The sequence below is a fragment of the Artibeus jamaicensis genome, unplaced genomic scaffold, assembly GCF_021234435.1.
Source record: "Artibeus jamaicensis isolate MK-2021 breed Jamaican fruit bat unplaced genomic scaffold, CSHL_Jam_final contig_2170, whole genome shotgun sequence".
Taxonomy (NCBI): Eukaryota; Metazoa; Chordata; class Mammalia; order Chiroptera; family Phyllostomidae; genus Artibeus; species Artibeus jamaicensis.
The window spans coordinates 130,466-146,400 of record NW_026521445.1 but is presented as its reverse complement, the minus strand read 5'-3'; the positions used below and the strand labels follow the sequence as shown (position 1 = coordinate 146,400).

The window sequence follows — 15,935 nt, the reverse complement described above, 5'->3', positions numbered from 1 at the left end:
ATTAACAACTATTAAAGCCCGTAAATATGGTCAGGAAATATCTTTTTATTGAGGGCATAAGCAAGAAGTTCCCTTTGCCTCGTATATAGCATGAGATCTAAATGCCTGAGCTAAAGTAGACTTCTCCATATAAAGAGAATTTTCATGGATTATGGGCGTTTTGGGCTATTACTATAGGTTAGAGGTTTGCACATAAGGATTCAAGGTTCTTGTATTGAGTATCTCAATCTATGTGATTAGAACTCTTTACTTATTTTTAAAATTTTATACGTGCGATAGCTCTAGACAAATCTTGACAGTATGTTATAGTGTAATATTTCTCTGTAGACAATAATATCAAGTTTGAAAACGAACATTATGCCAAATTCACATGAAAGTATTTCAGAATGTTGTATCAGGTTTACTTTTTCTCAGGCCATTATCTTACTCCAAGGACTGAGAGCTCTTAAGCACAGTCAGAAGAACCTGTATTTATTTCTACACTCGGTAGCAAGTGCTTGGAAGATTGTGAAGATTTCTAATCTGCTTGGGAATACTCCCTTGCCCTCTCTCCCTTATTTCTCCTCTCTTCTCCTCCCTCTGCAACTACCCTACTCGCTAAAGCTCAGCACAGGTTGGAAAAGCTCAGGAGTATTCCCAGTGCCTGGCTCTCCCTCTCCATCTCCAGTGCTCAAGCTGCCCTCACGTGGTTGTTTCTCAGCTTTGTTTTCTACTAGCACTGAAAGACCATACTGTGGTCACTGGTCACCATTATGAGTCTGCTGAACATTCATGGTTATGCTTCAGTTTCACATAGATTCCAAGAACAGGGTGGACTGGTTGGCACTTCCCTTTAGAGTTAGGGACACAAGAACCTGGACAGAATGAATGATTTGATGGAGGTCCCATAGCCAGTTTCTCTCTTAGTAGAATTGGGACCAGAACTCAGGACTCTGGACTCGTAAAGCTTTTCTCTCCACCTCACAGTAATTAGATGATGCTTTGAATCCCACACAAAGTATTAAACCAGAAACACAGGACCAGAACTAGAAGTAGTTTGTTGCTATTGCATCCAGGGCTGTGGACCAGCAGGACAAGAGGGAGGAACCTTGGGGCTCTGAAGACAAATGGAGTAAGGAGAGAGCAGAGCTGAAGTGGTGGACTTTGGGGTGGTTGCTGTGCAGGAGCTGAATGACGGAGGCGAATGAAGAGCCAGTTGAAGTGAGAACAGGGTGAGGGAGAGAAGGAGTTGTAGGGGATTGGAAGGATGTTGAATTATGGCTATGGCAATGCATTGTTGATGTAAAATGAAGAAAAATTCCCTTGGTCCCCGGATGGATGGATGGTCCCTGGGGACAAAATCCCTCAGGATGGTCTCAGACAAGGGGTGAGATAAAGGCATGTGCCACACGTGGCCTAGTTCTCAGGGCACGTGGACCAACACCTTCCTGGGGGACAGCGGTGTGAGGGAGACGGGAGGAGTGATTACAGAATGAGGTAGACATGTGTCTATTGTGAGACAGGCTACATTTCTAAATTCTGACTTTCATGTTTCCCCAGGGAAAACTGAGGCTGCTATCAAAAACTTCAGTCCCTACTACAGCCGCCAGTACTCGGTGGCTTTCTGCAATCACGTGCGGAGTGAAGTGGAACAGCAAAGAGATGTGACATCACAGCTTCTGAAGACCAAGGTAACGCAGGGCCTCTTGGCGTGCGTCTTTCTCCCACTGAGCATGGCTTTACAACTCATAATAGATCTGGAAGGAACAATCATTCGAAGGGCTGATTTTGAAAAGTGTGCTCTCAAATCATTTCATGCTCAAAACACTCTATTTACCTGGGAGTTAGAAGGTATGAATTTTTGTCAAAGGTGTAATCCCTATTAAAAAAAAAAAGCATGATCCATTTTTAATATGTTCTCCCCACATTGATGCTTTGATATCAAGAAATTTGACTTGCTGTAGTGGACTTCAGTTGTTTAAAGTCACTTACTCTTTTTCTTGGGCTCCATTATAATGATTATCCATGATCTCAGCAAATCACTATTGATACCCACTATGTGCCAGGCCCTGTTCCAACAGGGGAAGAAGTCAAATTCTCTGTCTTCCTATTTATACTCAAATGTAGGAGACAGACAACAAATGAACAAATGACTCCCAGGTGATGTCAGGTGAGGGCAAATGCTACAAAGAAAAATAAAGCAGGAGGCTTACTTTAGAGAAGATGGTCAGAGAAGCCCCCTGTGGGGGCGACATTGGAGCAGAAATGGGAGTGAAGTAAGCATAGGCTGTGTGCACATCTGTGGGAAGATGACGTGACCAGGGCACATGACATGACCAGTTCAGAGACCCTGCAGCAGCCTTGGGCACATCAGAAGGCTGGAGTGCAGAGAGCAGTATGAGCAAGGGAGCAGGGATGAGAAATGACTGCAGAGTGACAGGTAGGGACTAGACCATGTGGGACGCATGGACTACAATCAGGTGTTTATTTTAAGTGTGGTGGGAAGTTACTGAAAGGTATTGAAGACAGAGGGACTTCTAATTTTAAGTGATCTTTCTGGTCTCTCTACAATGAGAAGACTATGGGGAAGGACAGAGGGGGAGAAGGGGGACCAGCGAGGAGGACAACGTAAGCAGCTCAGGAGAGGGATGGTGGCCAATGGCACTGGGGTGGTGATGGTGGCGGTTATGAGGACAGGTCCAGGTCAAGGTGGTTGAGACAGAGCTGATAGGACTTGCTGATGGACTGGATTAGAGAGAACAGAGAAGAGAGAGAAATCAGGAATGACTTCCTGCAAATAATTGGATGGAGGTGCCTTTCAGATGGAGGAGTTGGAAGTGGGTGGGAAACATGAGGTCACTTTTGGCATCTTAAGTTTAAGACACTTATTGAATATATACTCGTGGAAATATTGAGGAGGTAGTTGAATCCCCTGATCTGGAGCTCCGTGGAGAGAGTGAAGCTAGAGAATAGAAATCTGGGATTTCTTAGCTTATAACTGGGAAGGATCTGGTTGAGACAGAACAGAGAGGAAAGAAAGGTTTCATGCCCAGCCTTTGGCCCCTCCAATAGTTGGGATCGGAAAAAGAAGGATCCTGCCAGATGGACAGAAAAGAAATAGCCTGCAGAGCAGGAGAAAAGCCATGGAAGTGAAATGTTCTGGAAGGCAAGAAAAAGGACTTTCTGGAACTTGGGGGTATGAAATGGATCACATACTGCCAAGCGGTTGAGTCAGGTGACCAGTGGATTTAGTGGCCTGGGTGCGTAGGGATAACTGATGGTCATCTCCACAGAACAGTGATTCTCAAAATTCAGGGAGACTGTTAAGACACACATTCTGGCCCATACTCCCCAGAGATTCTGTTATATTAAGTCTCCGGTGAAGCCACATTTTAAACAAGCGTATCAATTGATTTCAGTGGCCTGGGCTTAAGAAATGCTACATATAAGGACTGTAAAGAGTTCAGCTTATATATGGTTTAGGTCTCATGTAGAGAGAAAAAATGAGGTCCTCTCAACCTGTTAATGAGGCAAGATAAGAGACTGCCTTATTATTTGTGAGGACAGAATATTAAGCCCCGGACTCTGGAAAGGAATTTATTTCATCCCTCAGACCGTTCTTAGAAAGATTAGCATATATACACTCTCAGTGCAGTTTTTGAAGTGAAGGGCTGAGTTTCTAAAGGTGGTAAGATTTTTCTAATATAGGGAACATAGAAATAAACTCACAGGAAAGACAGAAGGTCCCTTCCTGTATATTGAGATAAAACAGGATTTGCACTGTGAGGCAGGATGGGATTGAGTCCGGACACAGTTAGCCAGGTGGGAGACCTAACTGGGAGTCTCCCAGAAACTCGCCTATGGAACCTGGGCCACCAGAGTTCACGAGAAATCCTCAGACTTTTAAGCACCAGAGGCAGAGCGGTGCTGGTTTGCCTGCCTGTTCTTTGATCAGAGAGCCGACGTTGTCTCCTTGAGAACAGGTACCGGTTCAGGGTGTGCAGCCTGGGTCCCCGCGGTTTGGGGACTGGGAGAACCACTCAGCACAGACTCCTGAGGCTGCCTGGAGGTGTGATGAATAGGAGAACAGCCCGTTAATTCTCCTGTCTTAGGGGAATTAAACCCGATGCATATGCCTGGTGTCAGGATAGAATTCTGCAACTTACACTTAACTGCTTTGCTCCCTCTCCTCCGCAGAGTTTATCAAGGATTTATTAAGTGCCACATGTATACCAGGTGTAACCTTATTACCATAACCCCTGCCACCATTTGCTTCTGTTTCTGTAGCATAATGAAGGGAAATGAAAGCCATAACAATATCAATAAGACACATATGTGCGGTTGGACGGGTGGAGTAGGAGAGGGAAGTGTGGCGGAGGGGAAAAGCAGCCACTTCTCCAGGATCTCAGCACAAGACAGTTTCCTGAAATCGTCCTTGACGTGCATCGACAGCCTTCATGGTAGCGCAGTATGTCAGCTTCTATTATCATGACTAACCGTATTCATCTTCTTTAAGCCACCCTTGGACCCTGGCACTGTGTTATATGAAGCAGAACTATCCCAGTTTGCTGAAGACATAAAGAAATGGAAGGAGAGATATGTGGTGGTTAAAAATGATTTTGCTGTGGAAAGCTATGAGAACAAAGAGGTGAGATATTTTCTTGTTACCCTTGGTTCTTGCAATATTCCTACAAATCCGGTGGATTGATTTTCATGCCCTCTTCTTCAGAACTGATGGTTTTAAGAAGCCCTCACTCTCCAGAAGGTGCTCATTTCAGGGAACAGATGTTTACTGAGCGCCTACTATACGCCACATCATGAGAGGTTCTGGGCACAGGGCAGTAGGTCAGACAGATGTTCGCAGTCTAGTGGACCAGACAGACCTTGAACAAGCAATTGCAAATGAGTGTGGAAATAGGTTGTACGGGTGACCAGTGCAGAAGCCTTTCCTGCAATCATTCGGCTTCAAGGTCACTGTCTTGGTATCTGTCCCTTAGCTCTGTGTCTCCACATCTTCCCATTCTTTAAGCCTCCTACAGGACAGGTGGCTGAGGAGTTATTTAATAAGATTGTGGTTGAATTTGCATGAGTTCCTAGGAATTCAGGACATTTTATATACTTACTTAGCATATATTTACAGATTTTTTCCTTTTAACGAATTCTTGGTTATCACGTTATTTTTCTTGTCTGTGAACATAGGGAGAAAATGAGATAACGTATGCAAAGTGCCCAGCACCTGGAAGGACGTCAGTTTTTATGGGTTCCCATTTGTTTCCCCCGTGGAGAGTATAATACTATAGAGGGAGGAACACTGGGCCATGAGCTTGGGAAACCAAAGTTTAGTTTGAGCTTCAGTTAAACTGGAGAGTTAGGCTGAATGATCCCAACGATTCTGTTCACATCTCCTACCGTACATGCGTTAAATCTACATAGATTCTCAAGCTTCCTTTGAAATGAATAGCTATTATTTATCAGTTAAAAGTAGCAACATCAAAAACTCTGCTCTCTTGACTCCAAGAGCAGCCAGGGTAACCACCACGGATACTCTGAGCAATATTCCTGGTGCTAAACCTTTAGGGGGAGGTTTCAGGCTGATAGATCAATATGTTTCCTTCCCATTTCTGGCAGAAAATAGAAATAAAATGCAATGTAAACTTATTCTACATGTAGCCAGGTAATGCTGTCTTCAGTAGCCTTGTTCTTTTCAACACTCATTAACTAATATTTTCTCTGTTTATCTATGTTAAGATTTTATTCAACTCTTGATATGCTCTCCCACGCCAATTCCCAATACACTACAAATAATAATGATGATGACAAATCATTTTTATTTTGTATGACACATTACACTGTCCTCTCAGGGAAGCTTGCAAAGAGGCAGTATGGTGTAATGGTTAAGATTGGGGGACTCTGAATCACACCTTTATCAGGTACTCGATGTGTTCTTTCATTAGTTATAAATCTTCTTGAGCCTCACCTTTCTCATCTGTCAAATGGTCAGCGTGCTCCCTTGCTCACGATTAGACAGAGGAGCGCGTTGAAGCACTCAGCATGCGACTGAGCCCTGGCAGAGACCAATGCAGGGCACCTGTTGGTACGCTCGCCATGCGGTCATTGGGAGGAAACACTCAGAGAGCTTCCTCTTGGATTTATTATGATTTTCACCATATTTGGCACTAACTGAAGTTTCATTTTGAATCAAAATGGGTGTTTTTCCTCTTTTTATTTTTAAAGCTTTCTCCCTCAACTTTCAATTTATTTGCTCCTTATTTTCAAATGAACCTGATTGGATTTTTAAGATATAGTTACTGAAATGGATAATAACCAAGTATAAATATTTTTTTGCTCATCATTTTCGAATGCTCCTGTTTGGACTTTTAAGAGATAGTTACTGAATTTAATAATAAAGAAGTGTTAAAGAAAACTTAGAAATTAAGAAAAATACCATGCAGCTTGCCATAATTCCTCTAAGTTTTATTAACGGCATTTTTTCATTTATAGAAGAATTTGTTCTTAAAAATTATACCTAACAGTTACACATGAAGTACCTACAACTTGCTGGTTATTTTATGGAGGGTTCAGTTTTGGGTGGTTATCGAGCAGGAAACATAAGCAGTCTCAGCTGATAATCATTTCACTGGTCCACTTGGACTTGAACTGGACTGGACAGACCAAGTATGAATACAGGATTTGTCATCTACTCACCAATGGGCCGTTGGCAGGTTATTTAAACCCTCTTCTCCTTTGTGAAATGGAGATAATCGCTAATTCATAGTGTCATTTTTAAGATTAAGCAATGTAATGCTTATAAAAGCCCAGATTGGGGCCTGTTACAACAAATAACATAATTCAGATTTGAGGTCAGTCAATCACACAGCTTTCAGTTCTCTCTGGGTCCCTGATGCTCATAAGCAGTTGAGTAGCAGTTGGAAACAACCTTCTTAGGTATGCGAGAGTTTGTTTTGTTTGAGTCTCTTCCATCACTGCCTTGTTGATGGAGAGTGTGTTATTCTTACTCTGATTATGTGGCCCCCTGATCAACATTCTTTCAGTTATTCCCCAGAGTCCACGCTATATTTTGGGTCTCCCAGTTCTTCTGTGTCAATTCTCAACTGGCTTTTAGCTTGTCATTCTCAAAATTTTGCCTCGACTCAAGCCCTGCCGTCAGCATCAGATGCGCCCACCTAACTGTACCTTCTCTGGGGTCCCTGTGGGCCTCTCTGCTTTATAAATGCTTCCCAGTGTCTTAGCAATGCTTGCACCTCTTGTGTGTTTCCTGAACCACAGAGCTTTCTGTCTGCTGGCTGGCATGTGTTCTGCTATTGTGATAATGCCCTTCCACCCTAGATCACATTTCTGTAAAACAGTCTCATGCCCCAGGGCCAAGTGGTGGCATCTTCATCATGGCAACCTTTTTTTGTTTGTTTTTGGTGAAAATCCATGGCAACCATGATTGCAGTCACCTGGCCCATGGTCTCGTTAGTCACCAGTCGGCCGGCACTCAGTGTTGTGAACGTCTGTGTGTACATCACCCTTGTGGGTATCAGAATGAGTCGGCTGCCAGCGCCTGCAATGGTACAGTGCAGGACTTCTGGAAGTTACTAAGACGGTGTTTTCCTCATCTGAGAAACACACCTACGGTGACTCTCCCTGAGATGAGGGACTCTGACTCACCATGTTGCGACCATCACACAAAAGCACTAAAGGAATATCTTGCAAGCAGCAGTTATGAAAAATGTATTTTCTTAAATGCATGGCTCGTACTCAGTAACACAGGGTGAGAATTGCTTATCTCTGAGTGCCTGGGTCTGTCTATTTCTAATATTCTTGATCTTTTTCAGAATGCCAAATGAGGGGAAATAATCACTCATGTCTGCCTTTCCTTTCCCAGGCCTACCAGAGAGGAGCTGCTCCTAAAAGCCGCCTTCTTCCAGCGGGTGGCAAAGTGCTAACCTCAGAAGAGGAATACAATTTGTTATCGGATCGGCATTTCCCAGACCCTCTTGGTGAGTGGCTGAGCATTCTTTCCCAAGGCAACGTGCCTAGATTTGCTTTGTTTAGCTAGTGGTTCTCAATGGGGGAGGGAGATTTCTCCCTCTGGGGCCATTTGGCAGGGTCTGGAGACATTTTTGGTTGTCACAGCTTGGAAGGATGGTGCTTCAGGCATTCGGTGGGTGGAGGCCCATGGTGCTGTTAAACATCCAGCAATGAACAGAAACAGCTCTGAAAATGAAGGCTTATCCGAAGTGAAATACCAGTAGTTGCTGAAGTTGTGAAACTCTGGGTTAGATACACAGACTCCACAGACAAACGGGAGACATAATTCTCCTAATATAGGTAAACATTGTACCACTTCTACTATTTTGAGTCGCGTTCAGTAATATGTAAGTCGGTTCCTGTGTTTCTAGTGCACCAAGCACATGCCACCGGTTGGCATCTTAAGGCTTTGGAATATAGTTGCTGCTTTGGTAGCACAGCCCAGGATAACAGAAATGAACGGGCAGGGCTCAGTCTGTACAATGCACAATCTTGTCTTTCAGTAAGCATGTCAAGGGAATATGATTTTCCTAGTTTTAGGAAGACATGCCATAGAATACCCTAATTCAACACAATGTTTTTTAACAAGCGTTACAGTAACTCATAGCTACAGTGTAAAAAAGTGTTGTGTTCATTAGCATTTTTATACGTAATAGCCGAAGGCTGCGGTGGAAAGCACATTGAACTGGGAATTGGAAGGCCGGATTTTTATCTGGCTCTAACTGCGCCCCTTAGTAAAGGTGCTCCCTGGTGTTACTAAGCTTCTATAATTACTGTGTCTCCAACACCAGGGCCTTGAACTTTGAAAATCTAGAAGGATCTTTTCAACTCTGCTGTTCTTGGATTCTCATTCATTCTACCTTTTCCACGTAGAGAAGGTGATGGATAATATGTGTGTATAGACCAAATAGTGCATTTCATAGAGATTCATGATCTGTGGATAGTGTGATAATTCCATCTGTCTTTGTGTAAATCACACCACACGGTCATTACTTGTGCTTTATGAAGAGAGCACTGGTTCTCATTAATGGGTATAATCATTTCATTAGAATTTATGGGGAAAATATAGTCATTGTTTTCCACTGTTATTTTGGTGTGGAATTCTTAGCATAGTGCTTCTAATGGCACTATTATTAGATTGGTACAGGGACCATAAACCTGGGTTAACACACTATTATTAAATATGCAGTAATTCAAGCTAAAGCAATACTTTATGTGCACTATACATATTATTAGATTGTTTTGACATCTACTTACATGTCATCTTGGCTCTGGAGCGACCGCTGGAGATGGGAATACCAACATGCTGATTCTTCGGAATCTCTCTGAAAGGACTTCCCAGTGGAGTCAGTCAGCACAGACAATATAGTGATTGGTTAGTTGATGAAATCATGTCAGAAGGAATGAAGAGGAATAAAAAACACAAGTCCTGTGTGACTGATGCCATTTGGCTCAGGGCTTCAGATTGGGCCATTTCATGACTTTTTCCTTATTGTATGGTGTGGCCTTTTGAGTTTTAAAAATAAAACATTCTACAGTGGATCATTTGTGAAAGTCTTGTAACTCAACTCAGAAAAAATGCAGACGAACGGCCTCTGGAAAGTTGTTGTAAGAGGTTAAATAGGAGTGCATTTTATGGGGCTTTCTGAAGCTTTTAAATGCAGAAGGTCTGTGTTTCTGCCAGCTGTTTGTATAAAACCGTGACATCTTGGAAAGAGCCAGAATTGCTTCACAAAACCATGTTAACAGGACTCCCTGTGAACCACCAGTTCTACTGGAAAGGACGTTACAGACTGGGAAGGCCCAGGAAAGATGGGAGGAATTAACCTCGTGTAAGAAAAAGCACTCGAGGCTTATCAATGAAAATGTCTCTCTGCTAACGTGATGTATTATATATAGGTGCCCTCAGGTCTCGATGAAGTGACTCATTTACTTGGCATTTTATTAGTTAGAATCTAGCTTGCCACGCACAACAAAAAAAAACTCGAATTAAATAGGTAAAGTTCTATTGTCTTGCTAAAAAAACACTTGGCTTTAGCATTCCAGGGTGGGTGGGACAGTACCATGAATGTCAGGGACTCATTCTAGCTTTCTACGCCTTTATTTCTATGTTGTAGCTCTTTTGACATAGCGCAAGGTGGCTGCCGGAGAGCAGGCTGGGCTTTCTCCTCCCAGGCAGCAGGAAGGAGAAAAGGGGGAGGAGACAAACACATTTCCTCTCTTTCAGGAAACTTCCAGGAAGTTTCACTGCCTCTTCCATTCCAGGGGGGCCCAACCCATGCCCCGTGGGCCGTATGCAAACCGGAACGGCTACAAATGGGGCCCAACACAAGATTGCAAATTTACTTGAAAGCTTTTATTTTTTTCTCATCAGTTTTTGTTAGTGTTTGCGTATTGCATGTGTGGCCCAACACAACTCTTTTTCTTCCCGTGTGGCCCAGGGACACCACAAGGTTGGACACCCCTGGCACCCTATTAGCCAGAACTTAGTGCCTGTAGCACTACAAGCAGAAGTGAAGGCTGGACATGTAGTCTTTACTCTGTACAGCATTTGCTCAATGAAAAATCAAGGATTTTATTCCTGAGAAAGAAGGGAGAACAGACACGTGTTACTAGCAGAGGTCTCTGCTACGGTGTTCCGTCATTCGTTCATTTGTTTGTTCATTCACATGCTGACTCATCTTTAGGTTGTTATGGGCCAGGTCTATGTGACCTACAGGTTTCTGGACATGGAAACATCTCCCACATGTACACCGGGAAATCTGTTCTTTTCTAAGCCAGTCTTGACTTATTAACTTGCCAGTAGCAAGGCTCCCTTGTGGAGCACCCTAATGTCGTGACCCATTTCTTGGTATGCCTAGAGTGTTCACTGGCCTCTTGGAGGGTCCTTCTTCCCTTCCTTGCCCTGAGGGGAGAGCATATGGTATAGGCAGGGAGCACAGAGATAATTGTTCATGTACTTGTTCTCCACAACTCAAGGGAGAAGCTGGGTTTCATTTAACCAAGTGCAATAATATCACGTCATTGTAATGCATGAAAGGGAGTAAAGCTTAGCTGGGGCATCTGAGTACTAGTGCAGCTTAACATGAGTCTCTTGGAACTGAGTTTGAGGAAAGAGGTCAAAGTTTCCATTGTTTAAGCCTTTTAAAATTTCCTCCGACAACGTAGCACATTTATTCATTCAGTAGTTCCACATCTACTAGGTTCCATGACTGTGCCTTGAGTGGGGGGTACAAAGATACGTCAGACACGGTCTCCCTCTCCTGGGACTCCCAGGGCAGCGGGGCAGCTTCCTGGGGAGCGTCAGTGAGAGAGCTTCTCTCCATCTGTGCCCCTCGCCCTCAATGTGGGCGCCAGACATGGAAACAGATTATTACTCTATTTGGGGAGAAAAGGTAGGGAGTACCCAACTCTGTCTCTGGTAGCAAAGGAGGTGCCGACAAAGGGACCTCATAGCAGGGGGCTTTTGCATTGACTTTTGCTGGATGTGAGATGTCTCTGTGCAAGATTGTGATAGGAGGGGAGGAGCAGAAGTGACGTGAACAGCAGAAGCAGTCTGCAGAGTCATGGGGTGGATGGTGGCACCTGGGGAGAGTGGAGACCGAGAGTGAGGTGGACTCCAGGACCAAACAGGGAGCAAGTGCCAGCACTTACCTGGGGGATGCAGAGAAGGCACAGAGGAACCAATAAAGGGGACAAAGAAGAAGCAGTTGTTTAAAAGCATGAAGGAGGAAGTAAAAGGCAGAAAACTGTACTTGGAAAATAATTAAATAAGAAAAAAATTTTAAAAATAAATAAAAGCATGAAGGACCAGGAGAGACATGCTTTTAGAAGTCATGGCAAGAGAATGTGTTTCGAAAGAGGGGATAGCCAGCAGTAACAGATGTTTCAGATCAGGTTAACAGTGTAGATAATAAAGAGGAAGCCACGGGCTGGCAGCCAGGGTGACATTAGTGACCTCAGCAGTTTGGTTTTGGGGCTGGTGGGGCAGGAACACGACTGAGGTGAGAAGGGGGGTTCATGGCGTGAAGACAGGGAGGGCAGGGAGGAGGCAGAGAGTGCAGGGCAGAGAGCAGACCCAGTGGCGTGGGAGCCTGGGGCAGAGAAGGGCGAGTGTCTGCAGAGGTGGTCAGGGTAGCTCGGGGAGAGCCAGTAAGGAAGAGGAGGCTCTTTTCACTCATTTCGTCAATTTAAGGAAGTCCGGAAAGATTGTGTCTGATGGCCTTGGTTGTCCCCAAGGGGTAGCAGGTGAGGCCACCTGCTGGAGTGAGACAGGCAAAGCTGGTGGAAGGATACGGAAGGAGCCCACACTCTCATTCCCCCAACCCCCCAAAGGCATTTCAGAACACCTTTCCATCCTGTGTCCTGCCCTAGAAGGTGACCTTCACAGCCTGAAATACTTACTTTAAGAAAAGATACACATTTTAAGACATCTTCGTGTCTTTGATATTTCTGTAGCATCCATGGAGAAGGAGAACGCCCAGCCCTTTGTGGTCCTGCCGAAGGAATTCCCCGTGTACCTGTGGCTGCCCTTCCTCAGACATGGCTACTTCTGCTTCCACGAGGCCGCTGACCAGAAGAAGTTCAGCGCTCTCCTGAACGACTGCATCCGACATCTAAACCACGGTATGGCCCTTGCCCCCAGCTGGGCTGTTTTCTCAGTTGATGTGCTCAGCCATCTGTTAGAATGCTTCCTAGAAAGAGCCACAGGCGGCATTGCCCCAGGTGTGCTGAGCGAGAGTCTTGAGTGCGGGGAGCGTGGAGAACATGCTGGTTGTTTAGTCTGGTCTGGAGGCCTCGGTGGGACAGAATGCAGAGCAGGCGTCTGACCCCACACATAGGCATACTTTGAGGCACCATCTTCCACATGTAATTTTGCATATAATTCATCCTCCTGCTTGCAACTGATGGTTTAAAATCTACATGACAGCAAGAATGTTTCAGGTGTCCCTGGCAAAATCCTGGTCCTTAGGACCTTTCTCACTTATTCCCTCCTTCCTCTGAATACTAGTTACTCAAAACTTGAAGGTACATAGGAATCCCCTACAGAACTTGAACACAGATTTGGGGGCCCAATTCTCAGCTATTCTGACTCACTGGCTCTACGGTGGGTCCCCGATTTTGCTCTTCTAACAAACTGCCAGCGCTGGTGGCACTGTTGGCCCCCGGGCCACCCTGCAGCGGCGTGGCCTCAGACCACGGTGCCTCAAGGTATGGATTTCATTCACTTTATGTCTCTAACAAAGCTTTTCATCCCGATATGTCCTGTTGTTGCTGAATGGATGTGAATGCTGGTTTTCTGGCCTCCACGAAGCTTTCAGTTACAGGCCGTTCACGAGAGAACGTGGTAGTTATCAGTGCGTTAGGGAGTCACTGGAGGTTACCACCTGGGGAGGAAGGGAGCCCAGCGCTTCAGCCCCTTCGAGCAGGTAACAGTGGGGTTGTCCCCTCACCCACTGGGCCTTTACTTCCTAATAAGGCCAATTTCACTGTGCACTCACTTTAAAGCTCTGGGATCTCCCCAAGAGTATCAGGCCCACGGAGTGCGAGTCACTAGTGGTGCCTATCAGCCTGTTCCTGATTTTAGCTCGTGCATTGATACACCAAGTGGGAGAAGATAGTGTCACTTTATATTGCTATAGCAACTCTCAACAACATGGGTCATAATATTGTCTCCTAACTAGCTAGGGGCTTTATAAAAACGACACCGTTATTAATATCTTGCCTTGTGGTTTTGGGGTTTTAGAGACAGAGTCGCCCAGCACTGCCGGCCCAGTCTGGCTCCTTTCTCAGCGCACTCACACCACCTCTGGGTCCGGGGCTTTGGTCTAGTGCGAGCATGCACTTGGCAGTCAGTGCAGACAACCGCAGAGTTTCCTAAGCAGGGAGTATTCTCGGCCCAGCCAGATGGGACTTGCCGCACTCCCCGTCCATGGACATAATAGGAATTTCTCCGGGGAGTCTTTGGCTGGCGTGCGGCCTGCATTCAGACTCCATTTATGGAAGCGTTCAGGCGGCTGAGAACCCGGCTCTGCTCTTCTGTGTGTTATCGCAGGCAGCAAGGTCAGGAGGTCCTGTCACACGGCTCTGGGTCCGTGTCACATTCCTCTGTCTCAAAACCGAGTTTCCTGACGGAGGCTTTATGCAGACTTACTGTGATTTGGCATAATTTCCAGTAGCTCTAGGCAGAGCTGGAGACAATCAAAACATCTCAGGGGACTGTCCCTGACCCTCCCGCGATGAGCTCATGGGTCTTTCCCTTCCCGCCTGTGTTTCTGCGTTTTGGACAGTGCGGCGGAGCTCTCTTCTTTATTGAGCCCCTCCCCGCTTCATCTCAGTCTCTACCTGTTATTCAGTGTTTGATCTTGAATAAACTAATAAGGGGATTCTCAGACAGCTAGTTAACCATTATTTTTTCCATGATTACCAGAAGGGATTAGGCATTAGAGGTGTGATAGCTGCCAGAAACCCTGAAGAGCCTTGGGGAGGCTGCTGGCTTCCACCCTCAGAGTAAGCTCCGCCCCCTGCCTCTATGCTTCCTGGACTCAGGCCCCGCCCACCTCTGTTGAGAGCCAGGAGTGAGACATCAGCTGGTGCTGGGCCACTGTTGATCCTGTTGTCTACTCACAAGTCCTCAGAGATCCTTCCCCTCCCCAGTTTTACTGAGATATAAGGGACATATAACATCGTATCACTTTAAGGGGTATAATATAATGATTTATGCATATATTGCAAAAGGGTCACCAACATATAATTTTAGTTAACATTTGTCACTCACATACTTACAATTTTTTTCTAGTGATGAGAACTTTTAAGATCTAGTCTCTTAGCAGCTTGTATGGACAGTACAGTGATGTTAACTCGAGTCGCCGCATTGCACGTGATATCCCAGAATACCTTTGGGCCCCCTTTCACTCATTTCTTCCACCGCCTACTCCCTGCCTCTGCGACTACCAATCTGTTCTCTGTTTCTAGGAGTTTGGTTTTCTAAGATATCGAATGTCAGTGAGAGAGTACAGTATCGGTTTTCTCTGCCTGACCTATCCCACTCAGCTTGAAGCCTTGGAGGGATATTCCAGGGAAGGTCATTCTGTTGCCTTTGGGCTAAATTCCATTCAGGACGTAGGTCACTTGGGGTTCCAGGATGGCTCCTTAGTGCTCACATCCCACCAGAGCCCGACCCACTTGCCCCGGGAGTTCTGGGCTCGCACGGGTCTCGGTATCCATGACCATTTTGAATCCAGAACTGCTTCTCTTGTTCTTCCTTATGGGTCAGGTTCATTTCTTACTTAACCCTGATGGAGGGCCTGATTACACCCTGTTCTTGGAAAAGATGTGCTAAGAGAGGGAAGGACAAGTAGAGGATTCGCTGCTCCTCCTTCCTTTAAGAGACGAAGCTGCTTCTGGGAGCCTCAAAGACTATTTACACTTCTGAGGAGCACAGAGGCATATGTGATGTGTGCGTGTGTTTTGTTTCTGGCACCTCCTCACTGAACAGGCATAAGAAAACTCCATGATGAACCTTTAGCAGAACCTCCCCTTCCAGCGCACTGGACTAAATATCCACTCAGTGCATGACCGGTGTCCAGAGCACCTGCCAACCCGTGAGCTTGGGAACTAACTCCGTAACCCCTTGTCCCGGATGAGGAAAGGCCAGGATCCAAATGTCCCACGCCACAAAATGGGATTTATGTAAAGCCACGATATTCCAAGATGGTCCTATTGCCCAAAGATCAGCCCATTCTCCAGAATTTTGTTTGCAAAATATTGTATCTATACTATACTGCAGTTACAGGGATATGGCCGAAACTCACAGTGAATGCAGAGAGCTGTACACATGCCATGGAGAGTAATGGTCATTATTACTGCGTGTCCGCCCTTGCAGCTCAGGATAATCCTTTTTCGGCGTGGGAATTTGC

At 45.4% G+C, this 15,935-nt stretch overlaps 1 protein-coding gene across 1 annotated transcript in view; it reads left to right on the top strand.

Moving 5' to 3' along the window:
- Nucleotides 1-15,935, top strand: part of NIBAN1 (niban apoptosis regulator 1) — a 122,225-nt gene that overhangs the window by 45,666 nt on the left and 60,624 nt on the right. Inside the window, exons 2-5 of the mRNA XM_037145690.2 lie at nucleotides 1,540-1,670; nucleotides 4,496-4,627; nucleotides 7,871-7,985; nucleotides 12,475-12,642. Of these exons, the coding sequence (XP_037001585.2) occupies nucleotides 1,540-1,670; nucleotides 4,496-4,627; nucleotides 7,871-7,985; nucleotides 12,475-12,642 (546 nt within the window). The remainder of the gene's footprint in view (nucleotides 1-1,539; nucleotides 1,671-4,495; nucleotides 4,628-7,870; nucleotides 7,986-12,474; nucleotides 12,643-15,935) is intronic.